This window comes from Ictidomys tridecemlineatus, chromosome 5 (assembly GCF_052094955.1).
Source record: "Ictidomys tridecemlineatus isolate mIctTri1 chromosome 5, mIctTri1.hap1, whole genome shotgun sequence".
NCBI classification, from domain to species: domain Eukaryota; kingdom Metazoa; phylum Chordata; class Mammalia; order Rodentia; family Sciuridae; genus Ictidomys; species Ictidomys tridecemlineatus.
In genome coordinates this window covers 8,763,773-8,789,070 of record NC_135481.1, presented here as the reverse complement: position 1 = coordinate 8,789,070, position 25,298 = coordinate 8,763,773, and the positions used below count along the sequence as shown (strand labels likewise).

The 25,298-nt window shown below is 56.3% G+C and overlaps 1 protein-coding gene across 9 annotated transcripts in view; it reads left to right on the top strand.

The window, feature by feature from the left end:
• Positions 1-22,055, top strand: part of Lingo1 (leucine rich repeat and Ig domain containing 1) — a 190,255-nt gene extending 168,200 nt beyond the window's left edge. For 5 of the 9 annotated variants that reach the window (XM_078049242.1, XM_078049241.1, XM_078049243.1 and 2 more), the window contains one exon: positions 19,194-22,055. In XM_078049242.1, coding sequence (XP_077905368.1) covers positions 19,206-21,050 — 1,845 coding nt within the window. In that variant the 5' untranslated portion in view covers positions 19,194-19,205 and the 3' untranslated portion in view covers positions 21,051-22,055. The other 4 variants (XM_040276314.2, XM_040276315.2, XM_005316828.4 and 1 more) reach the window with 4 other exon arrangements.
• Positions 22,056-25,298: the final 3,243 nt, after the last annotated feature.

The window sequence follows — 25,298 nt, the reverse complement described above, 5'->3', positions numbered from 1 at the left end:
AATGTCCACAGTAGGTGCCAGGGGAGAGGGTGCCCTACTTGAGTGTATCTGCCACAACCAGGCCCTTGGACTCTGGGCCTCCACCTGGACCCGCCATGGATGTCCCTCCAAGTCCACCACCATATATTCAGCTGGGCCAGCCACTGTGGAGTTAAGTCCCTACCTACTGAGCCCCAGTGCCCCTCTCTGTCTTGGCTGCCCCTTGAAGGATATACAGGAAGAGGCACCTGCCCCAAAGACCCTCTGAGCCACACCTAGGTGGGACCCAGTGTTTCACCAGGAGGAGGCAGGAAGGCCCTAAGCCCTGTCACAGCTCCAGGTCCACCTCTAAGCGGGGACTTTGCTAGTGGCCCCATCAGGCACCCCCATCCCTTGCTGCACCAGCCCAGGGCTTCCTGCCAATTCTCAATCCCCTTCACTCCAGTTTGAATCTCTGGGACTTCATTAGACCCATGACCTCAGCAACCTGAGCATAAGGGCTACGAGAGCCATGGGGGAGGCTGGGGCCTCTACTGTGACTCCCACAGGCTATGTGGGCCCCTGGGCTTCTGGGATTCAGCCTAACCCTGAGCTTATAGATACCCCAGGGCAACCCCTTCCCCAGTGCATACAGGGAGAGCTGTAGCCCAGGGAGGGGCAACATCCTCCTCAAGGTCACACAGCAAGGTAATAAGTTAATTTGTGGCATAAAGTGGAACACAGGGTTTGCCTGAGCACTCAGCTCTAAGGGAGTCTGGTGCCTACTCCATCCCAACCCCCTGACCCCAGTCCATGCCCCAGTGCTGCCCGCCCAGCCCCCACTGGCCTCCCAGCTCCTGGTCTCCGTTTTTCTTGCTAATTAGAGGTCTCAGCAATGACTCCGCTGTCCCAGCCATTTTAGAGCCGTCATTAATTTCAAGTGCCTTCAGAAATAATCATCATCGTAAAAATCCCGTGAGCCGCTGGGCTGCATGCAGGCAGGGCCAGCCCAGAGCACGCACGCAGGCAGGCCTGTGTGTGCCATCCTCTGTCCTGTGCCCCAAGGGACCCCGTCTCTACCAGGGCCCTGCCTCCTGCAACCTCAGCCTCCCAGAGTGAGAGGAGAACAGGGCCTGGATCCCACATCAGGCACACAGAGCTTCAAGGTCCTGCTCTACCTCTTAGGCATACATAAACTTGAGCAAGTCACCAGCTCTCCCTGAGCTTCAGTTTATCTGTATGGTGGGGACAGCAAAACCAATCCTGCAGCAAGATGAAGAATGTCAAGCACAGCTCATAGCCAGACTCAGAAGAGGCTGAGTAAGTGTTAAAGGGCTGGTCCCTTCCTCCAGAGTCCCCTGGCAGTCCTGTTCCAGCCTCTGATTTGCTGCAGGCATTCAGGCTCCTTGCAGCCATCCGCCCCTGCTTTATTGGGACTTATGAGTTGTCACCTGAAACCATGATGTGCCAACCCATGAGACACACAGTCTCAGACCTGCTCTTGGGAACTCCAAATCTGAGGACAGAGAGGGAGGAGAAGAGGACCTTGTCTCTAAAGCCACTTCATCTGGGGAGGGGAGGCAGGAATAGAGACAGTCTTGGTTTGATCTTGAAGAATGGACAGAAACCAGGAAGGAGGCATGCCCAGACAGTGGACCAAGGAGGAAACTTGGCAGCGGGGCTGACACTCCTCCTCTGTAGCTCTGGATAGGATCTCCTAGATGTGTCAAAGAAGTCTTCAACTGAGCCTTCCTGACTTTTTACGCTGTCCAGGGCCCTGGGCCACCTGAGAGTGCTCTCCAGGCAGGATGGAGAAACGCCTTTTGGGAAGCTCAGGAGGCGGCATTTGATTGGGGGATTCCCATAAATAACACGGAGGTCAGGGCCCAGGTTCCAGCTAAGCCTTTCAAAGGGCATCTCCTCAAAAGTTCTCACCCCAAAGCCTCCCAGTCCCCATTATTTCTGTCGGTGGATATCTGAGAGGCTCGTTTCTTTTGGAGACAGGTTAGAGGCTGTTGAGATGGAGGACTAGGACTGTGGGGCAGTTCCTCGCAGACACAGCTCTGCGTCATCCCTGCAGCCTCCAAGACGCAAAGAGATCATTGTGGGCGCCAAAAGACCCCACCCTGGGACACCAACTTCCTCAGCCAGCATCTGGGTCTGGGGGTGGGGGGGACGAGCTCTCCCCCATTTCTCCGCCGAGATCACTGAGGCAGGGAGCAGGTGAGTCGGGGGCGGAGATCTGCTGTGGCCGCGCCTTGCCTGCGTCAGTCGCCGCACCAGGAATAGCCCCCGCCCCCGCCCCCGCCCCGCAGCGGGTCTGGCGGAGCCTTTACGCAGGAGCTAGGGAGCGTCTATTCCTGTCGGGCTGGTGGGAGGAGGAGGCGCGGGAGGGCGGGAGCTCACCGGTAACTCACAAACAGCCAGGGTGGAGAAGCTGGAGCCCGGGAAGGGGGTCGGGGGGAGCGGTGTTGATGGGCCAGGGAGCCACCTTCGCTGGACTCTGGAAGGGAGGGGGACTCCTGGGCCCGCCTCTCTATCTCCTCTCCCACCTGTAAGTCCCTCTGCCAAGCCTGCCTCCTACTGGTTTACTCAGCCCTGGTAGGCGATTCAAATTCCCTTCCCAGCCCTTAGAAGCTGTGTGACCATGGGCAAGTCACCTAACATCCCTGAGCCTTGGATTCCTTCTCTCTGTCACAAGGAACAATAGCGCCTCTTCCCAAGGTTTCTGGAAGATGAATGACATGACCCAGCGTGGACACCTGCTGGGAAGGGGCTCTAGCTAGGCTTGGGATGAGGATGGACATAGACATAGAAGAAAAGAGAGTTCATCAGGCCGGACTGTCCAGAGCAGTGGTGTGGCAGAGAGACTGAGAGGTACGCAGAAGCGGTTTAGCTGGAACAGGTCTGTGCAACTCTTTGGGGTATGTGTGAGGCTAATTGTGGAAAGCAAGACAGTGCTAGGGGGGTGTGGTGGGAAGTGACCTCTCCTTGCCAATCAGGCATCTCTGCATCTCTGCAGATGTCAGACAAGCTTCTTGGGAGAAGGGTGAGGCACCGGGAGCAGGGTCTGGGGGTTGGCCCCAGAAACTGACAGGCCTTTGGCTAGTCTCCCTCCCAGCCTCGGCTTCTTCTCTGCCTACAGGAGTCCCTACCCCTGTGGATTCAAGGTATCAGGAGCACTAATGTGCTAATGGGGACAGCAGTAATGTGCTAAAAGAGAAGGGGCCACTGTGCCTGGCGGTGACAGCATTGATGATGATTCTAATAAAACTGGTTGGTATTAAAGGGCATCTGGCTTCAAGTAGATGGAGGGGGTGTACAGTGGAAAGAGGTGAGTCCCAAAGAGTCCCAAAGCCTACTCTTCAGGCTTTGCCAAGACATCCTGCCTGCCTAGTCTCTTTATCTGTGCATCAAGGAGGATTTGGATCTCTAAGGAGAGGTCTCATTCCTTGGGAGCTAGCTCAAGCCTAGGCCAGGATTCTCCCTCCCTGCAAGACCTTTGGGGAGTCAGGTGGGAACGGCCAGGTCCAGACTGAGGCTCTGCACTGCCCTCTGCTGGTCACTGGGTGCAGTGCCCCCTGGCCACAACCGGTCAGAGAAGCCTGCTGCCCTCTGCTGGACAGGAATCCAGGCAGGGCGGACCCCCGCCGCAAATGCGGAAGCAAGACCAGGCATCGGGTTAGAACCGCGGAGCCGGCGCGGCTTCCTCAGTGTCCTTTGGCGCTTTTGGTTCCGCGGGCTTCGTCCCAAGACAGCTAGGATGTGGCCTCTCTAGGGTTTCGCGGACATTTCGAGAAGAGCAGGACAGAAGCTCTGAGTCTGACCCCTCTCATGCCGCCCTCCAAACAACCCTTGCCAGGTGGGGGAGCGCTGCCTGTTCACGTGTGTGTGTTCGTCCACACGGCAGTGTGCGGTCGTACCAGTTAACACGTGTGATCACTGGTGCTCATATGCACACGCATGTGGCCAGACCCAATCACACGCGAACGGGTGCACACATGCAGGGAGAACCGCAGGCCCGATTCTCCTGGGCCGGGCTGACCCGGGACTCGCGGGGAGCCAGGAACCCAGAGGGCCGCTGCTTTGTGTAAGACTAGAGCGCAGGGGCGCCGGTTCCGACGCGAGGCTGGCGCGCCCCTCCACGGCGCCCCCCTTGCCAGTTTCATTGCCCCATCGGTGCAGGGCCGTGGTTGGGGCGCTCCTCGCTCTCCGCCCTCTTCGCCAAAAGGAGACCACACCGCCCGCCCCCCCCCCTTGGTTTTGCGGCCGCGCCTTCTCCTCCCCCGCCCGGCTCCCGCCGCTCGCTCGCTCGCTCCCTCCCTCCCTCCGTCCCTCCTCCCTCCCCGGCTCGCTGCTCGCTCCTTGCGCTCCCTCCCCGCGCCGCGGCAGAGCGCGGAGCCCGAGCGGGAGCCCGGGCGGGAGCCGGCGCGGGAGCCGGAGCGGGCGGCGGACGACAGCACGGGCGGCAGCAGCGGCCAGTCCCGGAGCGCGCGGAGTCCCCACCCGCGCCGCTCCGGCCCCTCTCCCGACGCGGGGCTTCGAGCAGCATGCGTGTCCGCTGCCCGCCGGCCCCAGCCCTAGCCCTGGCCCCGGCCCTGCGGCGGAGCGCGCCCGGCCTCGACCCCGGCCCCAGCGGCAGAGGCGGCGGCGGCGGCTCCAGGCCGGCCGGGGGGGCAGAACCAGGCTCGTGGAGCCCGCGTCGCACGTCCTGAGCGCTTCCGCCCCTCCGCCCGCCGGGGCCGCGGCCTCCGCCTTCCCACTTCTGGGCCCCCGGTCCGGGTCCGGCTTGGCTCCCACCCGCGTAGGGTGGACATACTGACCGCCAGCCCCGCGAGGGCGCGTGGACGGCCGGGCGGAGGTGTCGGAAGAGGAGGAGGAGACGGAGGAGGGGGCTGGGCAGGGGCTGGGGCCGGGCCGGCGGGAGAGACATGCGATTGGTGACCGAGCCGAGCGGACGGACGGCGCGCCCGAGATGCAGGTGAGCCCCGCTGCCGTGGTGAGCCAAGAGCGGTCAGCCCGCGGCGAGTGCCCCTGGGGGCCGCCAGCGGCCCAGGCTTCTACCTCCTGGGGATGCAGGACACTCTAGTGTCCACCCAGACCTCCTTTGGGAGGATCACAGGCCTGATCCCCTCCTAAGTCTCAGAAATAATTCCTCCTTTCTTATTTCTGCCACCCTAACATTTCCAGATTGGTAAACTGGGATCCGGGAGCTGTGAAGGGTCCCCGACCAGCATCCCATTCCCGCTTTGGTGTCCCCCCCACTCCTCCCATTCTGAGCATTGGTCATGCAAAGGAGAAGCCCCTGTCTCCATGAACCCCAGATCCCCCCAGGCAGTCCTCCCTTTCCCTAGGCACTCCTAAGCCAGTGGACGCAGGTCAGGGACTGGGGTTCTCCTCAGGCTCCAGCCTGGATGGCGGCTCCCTCCCCACAGGAGCTTCGGCCCCTTTCCAGCTTCAGCCCTGGGAAAGAGAAATGAGGAGGGGGCGGAGTAAAGAGGAGAGGGAGTTGGGCAGAGGAGAACCCAGGAACCCTTTAGGGGCCTCCCCTTTGTCTGCCTTTAGCCGGGCTTCTCACCTCCTCCTGTCCCACTTTTCCTTCTGAGGCAAAGGGTGGGAGGTGGGAACCAGCTGTGAAGAGGGAGGTGAGGAAGGAGCCTCCTGCTCCCCCACCACACAACCTCTTTGGGTGGGCTATGGTGCTTTCTGCCCTCCAAGGCAGCCCCAGGAGACTTCTCTCTCTAGGTGGATCCCACTTTAAGGAGGAGGGGTGGGGCCAGGCCAGTGGACAGTCCCCTCTGGGCTTTTGGTGGGGTACCAGTCCATCTTTCTTGTGCCTGCACCTCCCCTTTGTTCTCAGAGGTCCTGGGGTCTGGGTGGGGGAGAAGGGTCATGTGGGAGGATGGAAACAGCTCTGCCCTGTTGGGTGGGAGTGCCCCAGGCCCTGAGATGGAGGCAGTACCATCTGGGATAGCCCCTTTCTGCCAACCTTCCCTCGGTCCTCCTCTGCTTGGCTTGGGTAGCCAAAGGGCACCCAGCCCAGCCTGGCCCCTGGTTCTCTGCTCAGCCCTGCTAGCCATTGTGCCAAAGGCTTCACCACTGGGGCCTCCCTTTCCCGGGGAACCTGGGGCATCCAGCAGGTAGGGAGCCTGGGGCTTCCCCAGATCCAGTGAGAAGCACTGGTAAGGAAAGAGAGAGTCCACTGCTCTTGGGCTGTTTGTCCTTGTGTGGCCTGGGAGGGGCTCGGAGTCCTCCACCACTGGGAAGGTGGTAGCCTTTGGTCTGCTGGGACAGCATAACTGTCCCTGTTTTCTACCCATGGCTGGAGACAAGGGGGTGGCAAGAGGGAAGAGGCCGAGAACTCCTTGAGCTCAGAAATGGGGCCAGGCAGCACCTAGCTGCCTCCTGGAGGCCGTTTAGCAGAGGTGAGACAGCCCCCGCCCCTAGGGGTCTTGTCTCTGCCCCCTGCCATCAGAAGTGTGTGATGGCCTTGGCTGGGTTCTGGTTCTGGTCCTGGATGGTGTTCTGTTAAGGCTTCAGTGCTCCCCAGGTCTGGAGTTAGGGTGGGTCCCAAACCTGAGCTTTTATGGATGGATGGGTGTGTGCTGCAGGCCAAGGTTCAATGACCTGGGGAGAGTGGGGGGGTGAGTAGGGGAGGGGGGGTGTGAGTAGGGGAGGGGGGGTGTGAGTAGGGGAGGGGGGGAGGGGTGACTAGACGGAAGGTTGAGACACCACTTTATACTCTGCCATGAGCCTCTTTGATCCTAGGGGTCTTCTCCACCCACTTTTCCTATTCTGGATATTTTTTAAAAAATGGAATTCTGGAGGGGCACTACCATCCTCTTTCCAGAATGGGTTTCTGTTCAGCTTGAAGCTACCAGGGTAGCTCTGCTGGTGCTGCTCCTTCGGTACCTTCGGAAGCAAAAGGCTGGAGCCATGTGGCTGGGATTGGAGGGGGGAGGGGGACATTCCTGTTGAAAAATGAGGCAGTTGGTGTGACTTGGGCAGGGTCCCACAGAGGCATGAGGTAGCTTGTCAAGCACAGTAAGGGAGTGGGGCTAGGAGGGACCAGGGAGGGGAGGCAGTAGGTGGTAGTGGTTTCAGGGTTGGGGCCTTGGTTTGCTGGCAGAGGTCTTTTGATCTAGCTATTGTGTGTGTGGCTTACCCTCTGATTGCTCTCTGTTGTGTTCCCAGACATAAGTAGAGTTCCTCTACTTATGTCCCCATCCTCACCTGGTTTGGTCTAGCATCCCCACCCAAAAGGTCCTCCCTCTCCTTCTGACCCCTCCTCCAAGAAGCCTTCCCATCTGCTCCAAGTCACTGGTCCTCCTCACCCAGGCACCCACAGCTTGGAACCTCACTGCTTCACACCTAGCATTGTACATCTCATTCATTCCTGTGTTTATTCTGCACCTTCTGTCTTAGCTGCCTTCTTGGGTCTGGGCTAGGCCTGCCCATGGTTCCCATGGATTGCCTTGAACAACCTGGACAAGTCTAGTACTCATCCCTCTTGCTCCCCTGCCTGGCCCCTGGGATGGGGCAGACCTTGGGAGGGAGCAGCTGTTAGTAGCTCTTCGTGGCAAAAACTACCTGGAGGGGCTACAGCGTCCTCAGCCTGCATGGATAGCCAGAGCTGAGTGTAGCATTGTTAAGGATGCTCCAGGCCGGAACTGGAGACCTGAGGCAGGGGATTCAGTGGCACGTGCAGGCTCTCAGAGAAGGGGGCTCTCCCTGGGGGCTGAGGTGATCTAGTTCTTAAGGAGGAGGGGAGACTGCCTGAGTAGCCGGCTTTGCAGAGACACAGGAAGCAGGGCTTCCAGGGTCAGGGAAGGTTCTCTGTGGAGAGAGTGTGAGAAGGAAGGGTCATTTCCAAATGGATCTGAGGCATTCTTGACATTGGCCTTTGTTTAGGCATCAATTGAATGAATGAATATCTTGGAGTGCTGCAGGCCAGCAGAGCTGTGTGATAGCAATCTACTCCTGTGTTTTCAGTTTATTCAATGTCATTTCATAATGATGCTGTGAGGAGTATGGGCCCTGGAACCAGAAACCTGGATTCAAATCCTGCCTCTGCCACTGCCTAGCTCTGTGACTTTGAGCAACCTAATCTCTCTGAGTGTCGGTCTCCTTTTCCATAGAGTGAGGACAACAACAGCAATATCTACCACCTATGAAGGGACTGAGTTAAATGTGCTCATATATGCAAAACAATTTAAGAACAGAATCCAGTACACACAATCACTTAAACTGAATGCTAGCTGCTCAGAGTTGGTAACAGTAAGATGCTCTCCATCTTAGCCTTGTAGGTGATACAGAGGTTTGATTTGATAGTTAAGAAAACAATCAGAGAGGTGGTGTGACTTGCCTCAGGTCCCCAGTCAACAAGCCTGGAGCTCACTCTAGAATGCTTCCTGGCCTCTGGGCCAAGGCTCTTGCTCACTGGTTCAGGCCTCACCTGTTAACTAATCAATCCACACATTTTTTTTTTTACCTTTAACTAATTTATTGATTTATTTATTTATGTATTTTTGTGGTGCTGAGAATTGAACCCAGTGCCTCTCACATGCTAGGCAAGCGCTATATCACTGAGCCACAACGCCAGCCCTCAATCCACGTATTTAGTATTAGTACTAGTAATAGTAGTAATCACGGTATAATGAACACCTCAACCTGCTCTCCAACTCAAAACACTGGCATCTTTTTTTTAAAATATTTTTTTAGTTGTTGATGGACCTTTTTAAATTTATTTATATGCAGTGCTGAGAATTGAATCCAATGCCTCACACATGCCAGGCAAGTGCACTACCACTGAGCCCCAGCCCCAGCCCAAACACTGGCATCTTGATATTGATGTCCATCTCCTGGGCTTCTCCACACCCCATCCATTGGTCCCTTTTTCTGAGGCAACTGCCACCCTAAATAATGCACTTGACATTCTCCTGCCTCTTGGAAATCATATATGTGGGGCTGGGGTTGCAGCTCCGTGCTAGAACCCTGCCAGGCATGCAGAAAGCCCTGTGTTCCATTTCTAGCACTGCAAAATAAAATTAAAAATGAAAACATTTTTATAAAATAAAATCATACATTTAAATGTACATAGATTTGTTCCAGCTATGTGCGGTCCTTTGGAATTTGCTTTTTTTTTTCTTCATCGTCTTCTTAAGCTTCACCTGTATTGTTGCAAATAATAGTAGTTGTAGTTCATTCATCTTCACTGATGTATCAAGCTCTGTCATAATTGAGTGTATTTCTTTTCCTCCTGTTGATGGGTATTTGGGTTGGTTTCCCTTTTTGGTGCTTACAAACAATATCACCACAAACCTTCTTGTCCCATCTCCCAAGGCAATATTAGTACTAGTAATAGTAACAGTAGTAATCATGGTGTAATGAACACCGGGACCTGCTCTCCAACTTGCTAGGAGCAGAATTGCCAGGTCATAGGGCATGTTCATGTTCGGCTTTCCTAGGAAATGTGCCAAAGTATCTTCCGAATTGGTTGGACCAGTTTACATCTCCCCAGCAGGAAATGAGTGTTCCTACTGCCCCCCTTTCTTGCCGTCTTGGTTTTTACTGACTGACTGTAAAATGGTCTTTCATTATGGCCTTGATTTGCATTTCTGGGACTCAAGGCTTCTGGTGGAAGATGGGGGTTGAGATGGGCAGTAGCCGGTGTGCAGTGATGCTCACTAGGGGTCATCCCCTCTGAACCTCAGTTTTCCCAGTTGTAGAGATGCTGTCTGTACAGCCCCAAATTCAGGGATGGACAGGAGCAGTCAGGGAGGACTCCCCAAGGATATCGGAATGGTGGGGTGGGGGGGGGGCAAAGAGGGCTTAAGTCCCTGCACATTGGAAGCAAAAGGAGAACAGCAAATTCCAAGAACCCTGTGGTGGCTCTGTGTCCACCCCAGGATGAAAAGGGGTGTTCCCAGCTTGCTGGGGGGAGGGAGCCTATGCTTCATTCTATGAACAGGCCCCCTTCTTCCACAGCCCTCTGAAAACCCAGTCTCTCTACAGCCTGGCACCTGGCACGGGGCCTGGCATTGGTGAATGCTTAACAAGGGTTTGGTGACCCAGGGAATGAATGCTGGAGGGAACACAAATGTGTTAGTTCCTCCTTCACTCTCGCCTCCTTGGGGAGTCCCCTCTGACTGCTCTGCCCATGGAGTGAGCAAGGGGTGGCTGAGCAAGGTGACTCCTGGGCATTCAAGGGTCCCCAATCACAAGACCAAAAGCCCCCTGGCCATCCAGAGGAGCTGAGAGCCATGCTGGCAGGCTCATTTGGAGTGGCTCCCTCTGCCAGCCTGGTGCACCAACAATTGAATCCACGCTGCCTTCTCCGCCTGGGCCTGGGCCCCTGGAGCTGGTGAGAGACGAGCGCCAGGGCTGGCGGAATAATTATGCCTATTTCATGTGACACCCAAATTGATTGCCGCCAGGGTGACATTACCAGGGCATTGTTCCTCATCTCCAACCTCTTATTACATGTTATTAGGGTGTGTGGTGTGTGTGTGTTTTTCTATTTTTTTCCCATTTCGGGGAATCAATCTCTCCCTACCACCTCCTCTGCCTCCCTCTGCAGAGACCAGCTCTGGGCCCTGAGAGGAGGTAGGGCCTGGCCAGCAAGCTCTGCCTAGGCTTTGCAGGGCTGCTTCTGCCCACAGGGGTCATCTCAAATCCCTTTTCTTGGGGGCAAGAGGGGGCATCTCAGAGTCAAGAGGGGCTGCTGAGGTATCATCCTGCAGTGTTCTTGGTCCATGTCTCTGCTTGCATGCTGCTTGCGATGGGCTGCTCACTTCTAAGGTAGGTCTTCCTTCCTACGCCGTCTAGTCTTCCATCTGATTCCTCACACTGAGCAGGACGGGCCTCCTGTGTGGCTTCACCCATGGGTCTTGGCTGTGCTCTCTGGGCCTGTAGTGGACACCTGGCACCTTAGGCCTCAGTGAGCCTCTTGGAAATTTGCAGAGGTGCCAGCTCCTCCCACCAAGTCTGAGCTTCTCATAAATGGGGCAAGTGGGTGATCACATCAGTTGTGCCTGAGCAGGGCACAGTACCTCTGTGTGTGTGACCAGAGGGCTCATCACCTCCTTGAAACAGTTCAGTTTACCTGCATGGAAGAATGGGCAGAGAGATGGCCAGGATTCAATTGAACAGAGAGGATTTTGAACAGCCAGTGCCACAGTGGCAAAGTTATTATTGATAGTTTGCCAATTCATGTCGTAAATAACTTGTTGGGCCTTGGTTTATGATGTATTAGGCGGTAGTTTTTGAATCTTTTTCCCCTTTTGAAGAGAAATTAACCCAAATCACTGCCCAGCCCTGACCTAGCCTCACCTTGGGTCAAGAGGCCATGTGATCCTTGTGTGATGTTAAGGAGAGAATGGCTGCAGTTGGGAGACTGGGGTTCTTCCTAGGCCTCAGCCCTGAGGTTCTTCCCAAACCCATGCTATGGGACTTGGGCAAGTCCCTGATGCTCTTGGGCCTATTTTCTTAACTGTGTGATGGTCTCTAAGGTCGTCATGCCTCTGGAGTCAGCCAAGCTCAGGACCTTGAGCAGGTGAACTAATGACTCAGAGCCTCAGTTTCCTCATCAGTAAAGTGGGGTTAATGTGGCAGGACTGGCCAGATCGTTTAGGAGACTCTTGGTGTGTGTGCTTTCTGTAAATGTCTTCCCTTCCCTCTGCCTGAACTCCTCCTCTGAGGGCAGCATAAAGTGTACCCTCCCTTTCCAGAGGAGGAGTTTGTGGTCTCAAGGGCTGAAGCCACTTGCCCAAGATCATGGAGGTCATCAAACCCTTGACCTTGAATTAGAGAGAGATTGTATTCAAGAGTGATGGGTTCAGCCTGAGAGTAACTGCCTCCAGCCTATCCCAGCTCTGCCACTTATCACTGTGTGAACTTGGACAAGTTCTGTCTCCCCTCTGTGCCTCAGTTCTCTAGTCAATAAAATGGGACTCATAAAACCAGCCTCCTCGGGTTGTTGTGAAGATCAAACAAGCTCATGCCTGGCACCTAGTCAGTGCTCTGTGTGAGTGTTCGTTTTACCAGGCACTGTAAGGAAGCGATGCTGAATGTAGACTCTGGAACCAAACTGTTTAGGTTCACATCATGCTATTCTATGACCTTGAGCCAATTAGAACCTCTCTGTGCTTCTGTTTTTTCCACCTGCAAAATGGAGATAATGACAGCATCTACCTCACTGGGCTGGCATGGATTATAGGCAAGGTGCTTAGGATAGTGCTGGGCACACCAAAGGCCTCTAGAGGGGTTTCCCCAACCATCGTCCTCATAGTTGGTAGGTCTGTGGCTGATCCCAGTTCCCATGCTAATCCCCTCACTTCCTGCAGCTCCCCCTGCCCGCCCTGGGTCTGTGAGATGATACCCTCCCCATTCCCAGCCCAAGGCCTTGGCTCTCCTAGGCAGGGCTGCGAGTTTCCAGGCCAGCCTGAGCTGTTCCCAGGGTGAGGAGCCCTGAGGGCTGGAGCATCTGGGAGGAGTGCCCAGGGGTCCCATGAAAGTGTGAGGGAATGAATATATGAGCAGGAGTGTCCTAAGGAGTCACTGGCCTGGGCAGGAGATGAGGCAAAGGGCTTCAGGGGTGCTTTCTTGTCCCCAAGAGCCTGAGTTGGTGTCTTATAGACTTAAGAAGGGAAATGTGGGGGCATAGGACCTGGATTTTCCTTGGGCCCCCTCAGATCACCCCCCATAAGACACTTGCCTACCTTTCCAGCTCTGGGACAGCACCCGTCCAGAGGATGCTGTCCACTGAGGCCGGCCCAGCACAGGGAGCCTGAGGAGGGGTTGGCAGGGCCACCAGCAGTCCAAGCCTCCCCAGGCCACGAGGCACATGTGCTGGATGGAGGCCTCAAGCCCAGTGCCCTTAGCTCCCCCAGAATCCTCCTCCTCAAGGCCCTGCCCCACCCCTGCTTCTCTCCACCAGGCTGGCCACTCCTGGAGGGCAGAGCCTATATATAGAAGCCTTTAAACACTAAGATGCTTTGACAATTAAAATTCATAATTTATCCCACAAATGGCCTGGGGCTGCGGGCTGGCCGGAAGGCTGACTTCTCCTGAAATGGGCTGTGCTCTGGTGGGGTGGGTGTGGGGAAGGTGGGGGCACTCCTCCCTCATGTGCAGGGGCCAGGTGCTTGCCCTGGGAGACGTGGGGAGTCCAGGGCAGCCTGGGGTGCCGGGTAGCTGCTCAGGCCTCACTTGCCCCGGCAGGCAGGCAGGCAGGCAGGCCCAGTCAGCACCCTCCAGTAGACCATGGGCAGCCGAGAGACCAGGTGAGCACGTTGGGAGAAGATTGAGTTTCCAGCTGTGCCTCAGAGATGGGGTTAGTGGCTCTGGGCCAGGAGAGCCAGGGAGTGGGGTGAGGAGGGAGAGCAGCGCGTGCGCACATGTACACAGACACACACACAGGCCACACACACTGGTGTTCCCCCCGCCACACACACACACACGCACACACACACACACACACACACACCCCTCAGGGGCTCAGTAACTCTTTGCCAGAACCAAGAGCAAGAGAAAAATAAAGAATTATACACGACAAAGGACATGACCTCAATTTTCTTCCAGGTTGATTTTTCTCTCCCCGTGGGGGGCAGCTGGAGGAGGAGGGGGAGCAGGGAGGGCTGGCCAAGGCAGGCAGGCCAGCCAGGGAGGGAAACAGAGAGCTGAGGCCGCCCAGCTCGGCTCTGTCAGCCTGGCTTTCTCCTGCAGGAGCTCTGCCTGGGCCCTGGACCCCTCTTCCCAGGGCCCCTAGTGCAACGGCCCCGTCCTGTCCTGCTATGCCAGGAGGTGACCCTGCTGCCTCTCATGCCCTAGCCCTGCTAGATTGCCTTGGCCCTGACTGAAATTCCCCATTAGCGCTCACACCTTGGCCATTATCAGCCCTTCACACCTCAGCAGGGATTAGCCTGGGGAAAGCCCAGCTGAAGCCTGAAAAGGGATAGGATCAGGATTGGGAGTAGGAGAGAAGCCATTAAGAGTCTCTGGATGCTGACCAGGCCACAAGTCACTACGGCCAGAGCACCTTTGCTGGCCCTGTGCTGTCTGGACGCCACCCTCCCCTGCCTCTGGCGTGGGGATCTGAGCTGCCCAGACTGCTGGCCGCTCCTCCTCCTGGAGGCCTGCACGGAGCCTGGACTATAAGCTGGCAGACTGGTAGAGCCCTGCGCCCAGTATTCTCATGGGCCACCCCACAGTCTCATGGGCAGTCGTGGGATGGGCTCTCTTGACTGTTCCTTCGAGTGGGACAGGCCAGACCTAGGGGTGCTGAGCTGAATGAGGCCTAGCCCTGCGTGGCGTTCTCAATCTGGGGGCCCCAGAAGCACCCCTGGAGGGGAGGAAACACATGGGCAGTGCCTGGCAGAGGGTGGCCTGAGACCTGGAGAGGACCTGGAGGTTGATCCCTTCTTCCTGGGGGTTGAGAAGAGCTCCTGGATGGAAAGGGGACCCTGAGCTGGGTCATGAAGGTATCACAGATCTCTAGCTTGGAGCGGCGGGAGGATGGGCCCAGGCTGGGGTGACTGGAGTGCTTTCTGGAAGGCCCTCACGCCATCCCCAACCGCTTGGTTCTGGCTGCCTCTGAGCAGATGTGTTTTCTTGTAATGGGCATTACCATGCCTTTAAATGATGGAGCACCTAGAGCTGAACACAAAGAAGGGACTGCTTTCTGGCCACTGGACTTGGGGAAGCAAGATGTCTGCGTGCCGCTGAGGACTGGCACCTTCCCTCAGCCCTGGGGCCTTAGCCTAGCCCGGCCATGACATGCTGGCCCCTCCCTGGAGTGGCCTGCAAGATCCTGGAGAATCCCACTTCACACCGGGAGGCTCTGAGGACAGGCAGACCCACCAGGGATCAGAGGTCTGCCACTGCCCAGCTTTGTAGCCTTGGTCTGGGACAAGTGACTTCCCTCTCTGAAGTCTCAGTTTTCTCACCTGTAAAGCAGGTGTTGCTGGAGAGTTTCTGAGACAGTGTGTGAAAAGCCCCAAACCCTGCCCATTGCTGGAGGTCTCCAAATGCTAGTCTCTCGCTTTTTCTGATTGGCGGGCGTGTGTGGGCCACCCGTCTGGCTGCTGTGAGGAGACACAGTCCTGCCCGCCAGGGGCCTCCAGATGCTGGTTATGGAACAGGGTGACTCCCTTTGAGGTTCCCCAAGCCCACCCATGGGTGACCTTCACCCCTTCTCCACCAGTCACCCTCTTTTCCTGAGCCCTCGAGCAACAGCTGGAATGGGAACCCCCAACCAACTTGGGGCCACCTTCACGGAGATTCTCCCAGCTCAGGTGAAACTGCAGTGTGCAGCCTGGGCCCCTCTCCCCTGCTTGTCCAGTTGGAGGAAGTCCAGTTCCTGTTGCCAACTCCTTCAGGGACCCTGGAATCCAGCCACTCACTGTGCAATGGGGGAAGTAGGCTAGAGAGTGCAGGCATTGCCCGAGGTCACACAGTGACCAGTGGCTGCAGAGAACTACTTGTGGCCTGTGTCAGGCACATGAAGGTGTGGGTGGTGACTAGAGCTTGTCCGTCCCCACTGTGGGGTCAGCTCAGAGCCCGGGTCTCACCCTCTGCAGGGCAGGTTGATGGCCCCACTTCTCTGCACCCTCCAATAACCCCTGATCTGGGACCAGGGCTGCCATAGACTCTGTGCCTCATGCCCTGGGCACAGCTGTCTCTGCTGCCCACCTGCCTGCCTTTGATGTTTATATTTTCTTTTTTTATTTATTGGCCCAATTTTTAATTTTTGCCCTTGTGGAAAACCCTTCAGGGGGCAAGGATCCAAACCAAAGCACTGATTAAAATGCATAAAACACCTCTCTGCAGCAACGCAGGAGTGGCCAGCAGGACTGACCATGCCAGGAAGGCAAGAACCACACGTTGCCAGTCAGACATGATGGCCCCAGCATCTCTAAGTAACAGGGATGCCATGGAGGTGTGAGACCTGGGACTAGGCCCAGCGTGCTGCGATCTTGCTAGGCCACAAGAGCATAGTCAAGATCTCCAGGTCTCAGTTTCCACACCTGTAAAAGACAGAGGATGAGATGATTCAGAGGACGTGCCCACCAGGGCTGTCCTGTCCTGTGGAGCCTGGCCCACCACACTGAGCGTGTAACTGTCTAGCTTGTTGGTGGCAGCTAGACAGAGCAAGTCAAACCAGCTTTTCCATCAACACATTTAAATTCCCTGGGTATCAGCAGAGCAGGGTGGCTCATGCCTATAGTCCCAGCAACTCGGGAGGCTGAGGCAGGAGGATTGCAAGTTCAAGGCCAACTTAAGCAACTTAGTGAGACCCTATCTAAATATTTAAAAGCGGAGGAGGGTACTGGGGATGTAGTTGAGTGGTTAAGTACCCCTGTGTTCAATCTTCAATACTGGGGGGAAAAAAAATAAACCTAGGTATTATTGTTCCAGGGTCAGCCCCATCAGAGAGGCTTCTTTCTACCCCTGCAAAAACTCACTCATGCCCCTGTTTCAAAGAACACTCATCCTGGCCTGTTCTGTGCCACACCTTGGGCACCTTACCCTAGCAGGTGGGACAAATACACCAGTAATTATTTGGCCCAGTCTGAAACATACAGGAGAGGCGCCAAGTGCTGAGACCTCGCAGCAGTTTTCCCTCTTTGCCCAGGTCACTAGGAAGCTCCACTTTAGTCATACACAGGACTTTGAGGCATTCTTTCCTGGCTTCCTTTCTTTAGCTTTCTTTTCTTTATCATCTTGCAGCATAACTTTTCATAACTGGAGCCAGTGGGTTCAAATCACTTTTGGAATGAGGAATGCTATGCAGACTCGCACTGTATCACAGAACGCCGTGGGGGAGGTGATGGCTGATGGAGTGGGGCACGGAGGGTTTCGGGGAAGGGAGGGACTTTAGAGTGGGAACGCAAAGACTGCTGGGATCGGGGGCTGGGACAGTTCTCCAAAAGGGGACAGCTTAAAGGTTGGAATATGGCACTGCTGGGAGAGTGGTGGGAAAGGAGGTTGACGGGCAGGTCAAGGTCAGGTGATAAAAATGGGGAATGCCAGGTGCATTCTGTATGAGGGACTTCCAGCATCCCAAGGGGGCCTGTGTCCTTACTGTGTCTCTCCTTCCTCAACCTCCTTTCCAGCAGCTCCCACACCACCCACCAGTTCAGCCCTGAGCTGGGTGCTAAAAGTCCTATTTACCTCTTGAGGTCCCCAGCCTCACACCCGCACCAGTCCCAGCTGCTGGCCCAATTACTTATTGATCGCCTGTCAGGATGTTTGCTTTTCTGGTGGGTCATTGGAGCGTGTGTGACTGTGGAAAATGGCCTGGTGGGGGTGGGGTGGGGAGAAGCTGAACCACAGAAGAATCTGGTGAGAGAATGAAAGGACTGGGGGCGGGAGTTGGACAGAGCCCTTAGGGATAACAAAGCCTTCCAGATTCCATAACATGTCAATGACACAAAATCTTGAGTCCTCTCTGGTTAATCAGTCACTTAGTCAATCAACAACCAGGAACACCTGTCTATCTGGAAGACCAGTGGAGCATTCCAGAGTGTGTTATATCATTGGAATGTGACAGACCAGAGCTTCTACCCCACATCTGCTCCCTCTGCTGGCTAGGTGTCCTGGGACAGCCACAGCATCTCTGAGCCTTAGTTGCCTTAACAGTTTTGACTAACAAGTATGGATGATCTGTGGCCTTGAAGTAGAGGCTGTATGAAGGTGGGGAGGATTGGGAGGGGTGGAGGAAGGACTGAGCTGAGCCAGAGTGGGACACCTAACTGGGGCCTCCCCGGCATGCAGCAAGCCCTTTTCAGGGCCAGGAGTATAGGAAATAGACACAGCTGCAGAGTTTCAAGGGTGCTGGGGGCCGGTGGAGGAGCAGAGGTGGGTCCTTACCCACCAGCAACAGGAGATCTGCAGCTCTGTCTCTACAGACCGTTTGTACTACCTGCTATCACTTGGAGGCAATGGCTCCTGGAGTCGGAACTAGGCCCCCCCAACACCCCTCAACCTGCTTGCCACTGTGGAGGTGGGAAGAGAGGGGCAGCCTGGGGCAGGAGGAGTCTGGGGGATTCCTCTGAAAATGGGATAGGAGAGTAATGAGGGGCTGTTCCCACACACCCCTGGCTTACTCCACCCGCAGCCTGTACTTGATCCCTGGCACTGTCTCTTGTCACACGCCTAAGTGCCACGTTTCTTCAGGGCCCACATTTAGCAAACCTCACGCTCTTGCTGTGCAGTGTGGACCAGAGCCTCCAGGGCTGTCCCTCCTGGGCTGTGGGAACCCCGCTGCTTTTCTGCTTCTAGCAGCTACACAGAATCCTAGTGCTAGGGAGAGCTGCCCAGAGCCCTGAGAGGCAGAAGAGGGTGAGGGGTCTTTGGAAGAGCACTCTCCCCATTGGGGGTCAAAGAAAGCTTCACAGAGCAGTGGGCCTCAATCAGGCCTTCCAGAGGGGATTTCAGTGGGCGGGGGGGGGGGGGGGAGCAGTCCTCTGGGAGGACCATAGCGCCAAGGCCAGGATGCAGGAGAACGTGTTCCCTGGGCTGAGGAGCCGTAGCTGAGTCAGCATTGGGGCCCAGAAGAAGGGGAGTCTGGGGGATTCCGCAGGGTGGTCAGCTGGGATTTGCAGGGCTGGCTACTGGCTTCTCAATGGGGATGCCCAACCCTGACCTCGGAGCCCCATCAGGGAGCAGATCAGTGAGAATAATAGGTACTTTTAGAAGTGTGCTGAGTGCCTAGGACTTGGGCTTAGGCGCAGGGCTGGTGGAGAGGGGAATAGTGTCTGCCCACCTTGCTCTCAGAGCCCAGCTGCCTCGGAAGCCTTCATCCAGCCTCCTGGGGGCCAGGGAGGCTCCTCCTCACGCCTCTCAGGGCTTTCCCCAGAAATATCTACCCTTGAGCCACTTTGATCCCCTTTGTGAGCCCCAGGGAAGCTCAGCAGGGCTGACTTTATTCCTGATGGAGTAGAGGGGTTAAGGAGGTGGCACTGTCCCTTTCCTGAACCCACTTTATCCTCAGGATGCCCAGAGGGCTCTGGGTAGAACAACAGGCAAGGGGGAAGCAGGCTGGGCAGCAGGAGGCCCTCTAACCTGGGCATCTGGACCTCACTATGGGGTCCCAAGAGGTATCCTGGGTTACTCTGCACCCTGTCTATCTGCATCAGGGATACCCTGATGGGGCACAGAGGGCTCAGGGTGGGGTCTTACCAAATACTGGCCTCTCATTGCCACCTCTGTCCTGTGCTTGCTTCCGGCTACAGGTGAGCGAGAGGATGCTGGCGGGGGGCGCAAGGAGCATGCCCAGCCCCCTCCTGGCCTGCTGGCAGCCCATCCTCCTGCTGGTGCTAGGCTCAGTGCTGTCAGGCTCGGCCACAGGCTGCCCACCTCGCTGTGAGTGCTCGGCTCAGGACCGTGCTGTGCTCTGCCACCGCAAGCGCTTCGTGGCAGTGCCCGAGGGCATCCCCACGGAGACACGCCTGCTGGACCTGGGCAAGAACCGCATCAAGACCCTCAACCAGGACGAGTTTGCCAGCTTCCCGCACCTAGAGGAGCTGGAGCTCAACGAGAACATCGTGAGCGCCGTGGAGCCCGGCGCCTTCAACAACCTCTTCAACCTCCGGACGCTGGGGCTCCGCAGCAACCGCCTGAAGCTCATCCCCCTGGGCGTCTTCACAGGCCTCAGCAACCTGACCAAGCTGGACATCAGCGAGAACAAGATCGTCATCCTTCTGGACTACATGTTCCAGGACCTGTACAACCTCAAGTCGCTGGAGGTCGGCGACAACGACCTGGTCTACATCTCCCACCGCGCCTTCAGCGGCCTCAACAGCCTGGAGCAGCTGACGCTGGAGAAATGCAATCTGACCTCCATCCCCACCGAGGCGCTGTCTCACCTGCACGGTCTCATCGTCCTGCGACTCCGGCACCTCAACATCAACGCCATCCGGGACTACTCCTTCAAGAGGCTGTACCGGCTCAAAGTCTTGGAGATCTCCCATTGGCCCTATCTGGACACCATGACCCCCAACTGCCTCTACGGCCTCAACCTGACGTCTCTGTCCATCACACACTGCAATCTGACCGCCGTGCCCTACCTGGCCGTGCGCCACCTGGTCTATCTCCGTTTCCTCAACCTCTCCTACAACCCCATCGGCACCATAGAGGGCTCCATGTTGCATGAGCTGCTACGGCTGCAGGAGATCCAGCTGGTGGGCGGGCAGCTGGCTGTGGTGGAGCCCTATGCCTTCCGCGGCCTCAACTACCTGCGTGTGCTCAACGTCTCTGGCAACCAGCTGACCACCCTGGAGGAGTCCGCCTTCCACTCGGTGGGCAACCTGGAGACTCTGATCCTAGACTCCAACCCTCTGGCCTGCGACTGCCGGCTCCTGTGGGTGTTCCGGCGCCGCTGGCGGCTCAACTTCAACCGGCAGCAGCCCACGTGCGCCACACCCGAGTTCGTACAGGGCAAGGAGTTCAAGGACTTCCCGGATGTGCTCCTGCCCAACTACTTCACCTGCCGCCGCGCCCGCATCCGGGACCGCAAGGCCCAGCAGGTGTTTGTGGATGAGGGCCATACGGTGCAGTTCGTGTGCCGGGCGGATGGCGACCCGCCGCCCGCCATCCTCTGGCTCTCACCCCGCAAGCACCTGGTCTCGGCCAAGAGCAATGGGCGGCTCACGGTCTTCCCCGACGGCACGCTGGAGGTGCGCTACGCCCAGGTACAGGACAACGGCACGTACCTGTGCATCGCAGCCAACGCAGGTGGCAACGACTCCATGCCCGCCCACCTGCACGTACGCAGCTACTCGCCCGACTGGCCCCATCAGCCCAACAAGACGTTTGCCTTCATCTCCAACCAGCCGGGTGAGGGAGAGGCCAACAGCACCCGCGCCACCGTGCCTTTCCCCTTCGACATCAAGACCCTCATCATCGCCACCACCATGGGCTTCATCTCCTTCCTGGGCGTGGTCCTCTTCTGCCTGGTGCTGCTGTTCCTCTGGAGCCGGGGCAAGGGCAACACGAAGCACAACATCGAGATAGAGTACGTGCCCCGGAAGTCAGACGCGGGCATCAGCTCGGCCGACGCGCCCCGCAAGTTCAACATGAAGATGATATGAGGACAGGGCGGGGGGCAGGGACCCCCGGCGCGCCGGGCAGGGGAAGGGGCCTGGCCGCAGCTGCTCACTCCCCGGTCCTTCCCACCTCCTCCGTGCCCCTCCACACACTCTTTCTCCCTCCCACCCCCGCTGCCCCCCGCCAGCCCTCACTACCTGCCCTCTTTTTACCAGGACCTCAGAAGTCCAGGCCTGGGGACCCCACCTGCACAGGGGCTTGCATTGACAAACTGGAGTGAAGAGCCAACGAACGACAGGCAGCAGAGTCAATGATTCAATTAAAAAAAAAAAAGTTACGAACTTCCTCTGTAACTTGGGTTTCAATAGTTATGGATTTTTATGAAAACTTGAAATAATAAAAAGAGAAAAAAACTATTTCCTATAGCTAGTCGGAATGCAAACTTTTGACGTCCTGATTGCTCCAGGGCCTTCTTCCAACTCAGTTTCTTGTTTTTCTCTTCCTCCTTTCTCTTCTCTTCCCCTATGGGGAGGGATCACTCAGGAAAACAGGAAAGGAGGTTCCAGCCCCCACCCTCCCGCCCACGTGCTGGGGCGCCATCAGGAGCAGGCAGGGTGGCAGGTCTGGGCGCTGCTCTGGGCTGGCTGGTTGCAGGGAGTGAGTGGAGGGGACAGGGCTGCCCAATGGGGTTGGGGGCCTGTCTGCCAGGCAGCTCTACTGCGTGGAGGTTGGGGGAGTCTCAGCTCCCGTGTGGTTGGGACTCTGGACAGGGACTGGGGCCCTCCTGGGGGATGGCACAGTCAGTGGAGAGAGCCAGGAGCCAAAGGCCGGCCTGACACCTGGCCTCTGGCCCCAGCTCTGCTGCTCACTTGCTGTGTAGCCTCAAGCGGGTCTCCTTTGGGCTCCTCTGGGCTCCTCTGGGCTTCAGGGTCCACATCTGTACAAATGGGAGCATTCCTTGCCCTGCCTACCTCACAGGGCTGTTGTGAGGGACTGATGAGATGATGTATGTGAAACACTTTGTAACCTGTAAAGCCTGTGCACACGTGTGGGTGACTGTTCTCATTATGGTCATTATTATCTCACTGGGGGACGGGCTGAGGGGACCTCCAGGGGGCAGAGCGGCGGGGTGCCAGGGGAAGAGGCAGCTCCAGAGGCTCCTCCTAGGACACCAGCCTAGACCACTGCCAGGCACATCGGCTTGAGCGACAAGGCTCTTGACCCCCAGAGCACCGTGGATTCTTCCACCCTCATTCTGGGAGGCCCCTAGGCAAAGCCCAGCTAGCTTTGGCCGGGATGTATATAGCGATTGCACACAGATCTCTCCTCCTCTTCTTTCCACAAGCATTTATGGAGCATCTACTGTGTGCTACCCTCAGGACTGTCCACACACCTAGCCTACCTTTCAGCTGTCCCTCCTGCCACCAGGCCATACTTTGGACCTATCCTTGCATGTGAGCTCAACAAGAGGGCCAGACAACAGCCCCTGCCTTGACCAGGCCCATTCAGACCAAACCTAGATGTTCCAAACTCAGCCACAAGAAGCGGTGGCCTAGGTGACAGAGTAAAGAGCCAGATGGGTCACCTGTAACTTTCCCAGAATCCAATGACCTTGGCTGAAGGAACTGGGTAGCAGCTTGACCTGCAGCACACATGCTTACATGCCCCTAATCTCGGATGGGCAGGGAATGCACTCGGTTGGGGTTGGGGTGGGGGACTGGCTTCTCTCCTCCAAGTTTCCTTTTGCTCCTGGAGACATCTTGAATTCAATCCTACAGACCTGGTATGACCCTGTGGCCTGTTAATCCTCAGGCCAAGGGAGATGTGGGAACTGGTGGCACAGACTCAACTGAACAAGGAGGGACAGCAATAGGGAAGTGACCCCTTAGCAACCAGAAACTTCCAGAATGTTTCAGAAGGGCCTCCTCCAATCAGGACTCTTCTCAGGGCTTACTCCCCACCTGAACCAGCATGAACTAGAGAGCCACATGCCTAGCACCTTCAAAACCACGCCTGTAGTGGATGACATGGATTTGGCACTGTGTCATTCACTTATTCATTCATTCTGCAGGCATCTCGAAGAGGCCACTCTGCTCCTGGCTCCAGTTGATGTAGTTTGTAGCCAACTGCTGGGCCACCCTGCCCATGCCCTTTCCCCTAAGCACCACTCATGACTTCCTGGTTCTGGGGAATGGTCAAGCCTCTGGACTGTGATTTTATATCCTGGGAAAAAAACGAAATCATCTTTCTATAGGACCCTGGAATATTGACGTGGAGAAGGTGAGGTCGTTGGTGACAGCCTAGACTAGTGCTTAGAAGGCCCTGAGGTCTGAATCTCAGGTCCAAGCTTAAGTCCTAATTCTAAAACCAATGCATGGGATTGTTACTTAACTCCTCTTAATCTTCTCACCTGTAAAATAAAGGCAGTCGTACTACTTTTGGTCATTAGGAGGATCAAATGAGGGAGCCGGGGTATGTTTATTGATTGGGCAGTACCTGGGACTCAGCAAGCTTTCCTGAGACAGTAGGAGTAATGATTATTATCAAGTCCAGTTCTTGTGCAGGTGCAGAGGGTGAGGACCAGAGGGCTCAGCTGAAATTGCAGTTTCAAAGTGGAAGGACCAGCGTCTGGTTTCAGACTCCTGGAGCCACAGACTCTTAACCTGGATCAGGGCTTCCTAGAGCCATTCCAAGGCAGGAGAACACTTTGGGGAGCCCAAGAGGCAGGAAGAAGGGTTCTGAGGCACGTGCATCAAGACATCAGTCATAACTAACCTGAGGCTTCAGGAAACCAACAAGCCACGAACCTTTGAGAGACCAGCGCGCCAGCTCCCCAATAGCCCAGCCCTGGAAACCCCAGCTGGCATGTCCCTGGCAAGAGGAAACCCATGGGATCATTACTTAGCCCCTCTGGGATGCTTCAAGCTTCTGCTAAGAGTAGGGGAGTCAAGAGGCCAACTCACTCTTGACTACTGGGAGGGAAGCGGCCCCCTGGGGAATCTCAAGTCCTTGAGAGAATTATTAGGTGGCTTTTAGGTTAGGGAGAATGTGAGTGTCTAGGGTTAGGGGACTTGGTTGGCCTAAGCAAAGGAGCTTGTTGGGCAGAGTCCAGGCTGGGAGCCAGGAAGCCTGGTCAGCCTAGAGCAGCTCCCTGCTGGCTTCCTCCCTCGAAGAGGTGGTGGACCCCAGTACTTGTAAGAGCCCTGCCAGGTTTAAGGGGGAACATCTGGGAAGCCAAACTAGAGAGGCCACTTTCTCCATGGCTTTTCTCCAGGGGAAACAGGAAGAACAGATACCCTCTCCCCTGGCACATGCATGTCTAGGAACCTGAAGCCAGACTGGTTTGGGGGACAAAGTGTCCTTGGCCTCCACATCCCCCCACAGTCCTGACAGCTCCCCCGCTCTGCTCAGTCCAGGTGGAGATGTGGAACCTGCCACAAAGCTCACCTTTCAGCCTGGGGCCAAGGGGGTGAGATCGGCAGAAACTACTAGGGAAAATGCAGATTCTGAATCCTGAGGGTCCAGCCCTCTTTCCAGGAAAGCAAGATGAGAGCAACCCCCAGGCCTGCTCCTCCAAAAGACAGGCACACCTTAGAGAGGAAGGGTGACAAAAGTGAGAACCTGCCTTTATCAAGCAAGTGGCCCTGGCCACAGCAAACACCTAGGAGGGTAAATGCTGGAAGGATCAGCAAACCCCAGACCTCTCCCTGGTTTACCCCTCACAAGTCAGACTATTGGGCCTAGAGATGGGAAGTACCTGCCTAGAGTCACAGAGCAGAGTGGCAGATGGTACCTGCTCTAGAGTCAGGCAGACCTCGGTTCAAATCCCATCATCACCACTGAGTCCTGTATGAAGAACAGGGTTAAGAACACTGTTTACAAGGTGTCAGAAATTAGTGTTGTAAAGTGCCTACCTACACAGGTACCTGCTTGGGGTACACTAGTGACCACTTTTATTAGTGTGACAAGTAAGGGAGTGGTAACTGAACTCAAGGACTGGGGGTGGAAGGGGCTATGTGCAGGACCAATGGAGTCTCAAGAGCTGGGACCCCAAAGGGGTTGAGGTAGACCTGAACTTGGTCATCCTTTCTGCTTTGCCACTGAAAGTTTTAGGGCTGTGTGGGGAGAATGGGAGCAGACTCTGGGCCATCACCCCTGTCTGTCCAGCACAGAGAGAATGGCCAGACCTGGGGCCCTGGAGGACAAGGCCTCAATCTGTGTATGTTGCAGGATGGAGGTTAGGGGGTGTCACAAAGGATGAGGAAAAAGGGGTCAGAGGAGCAGTGTAGACC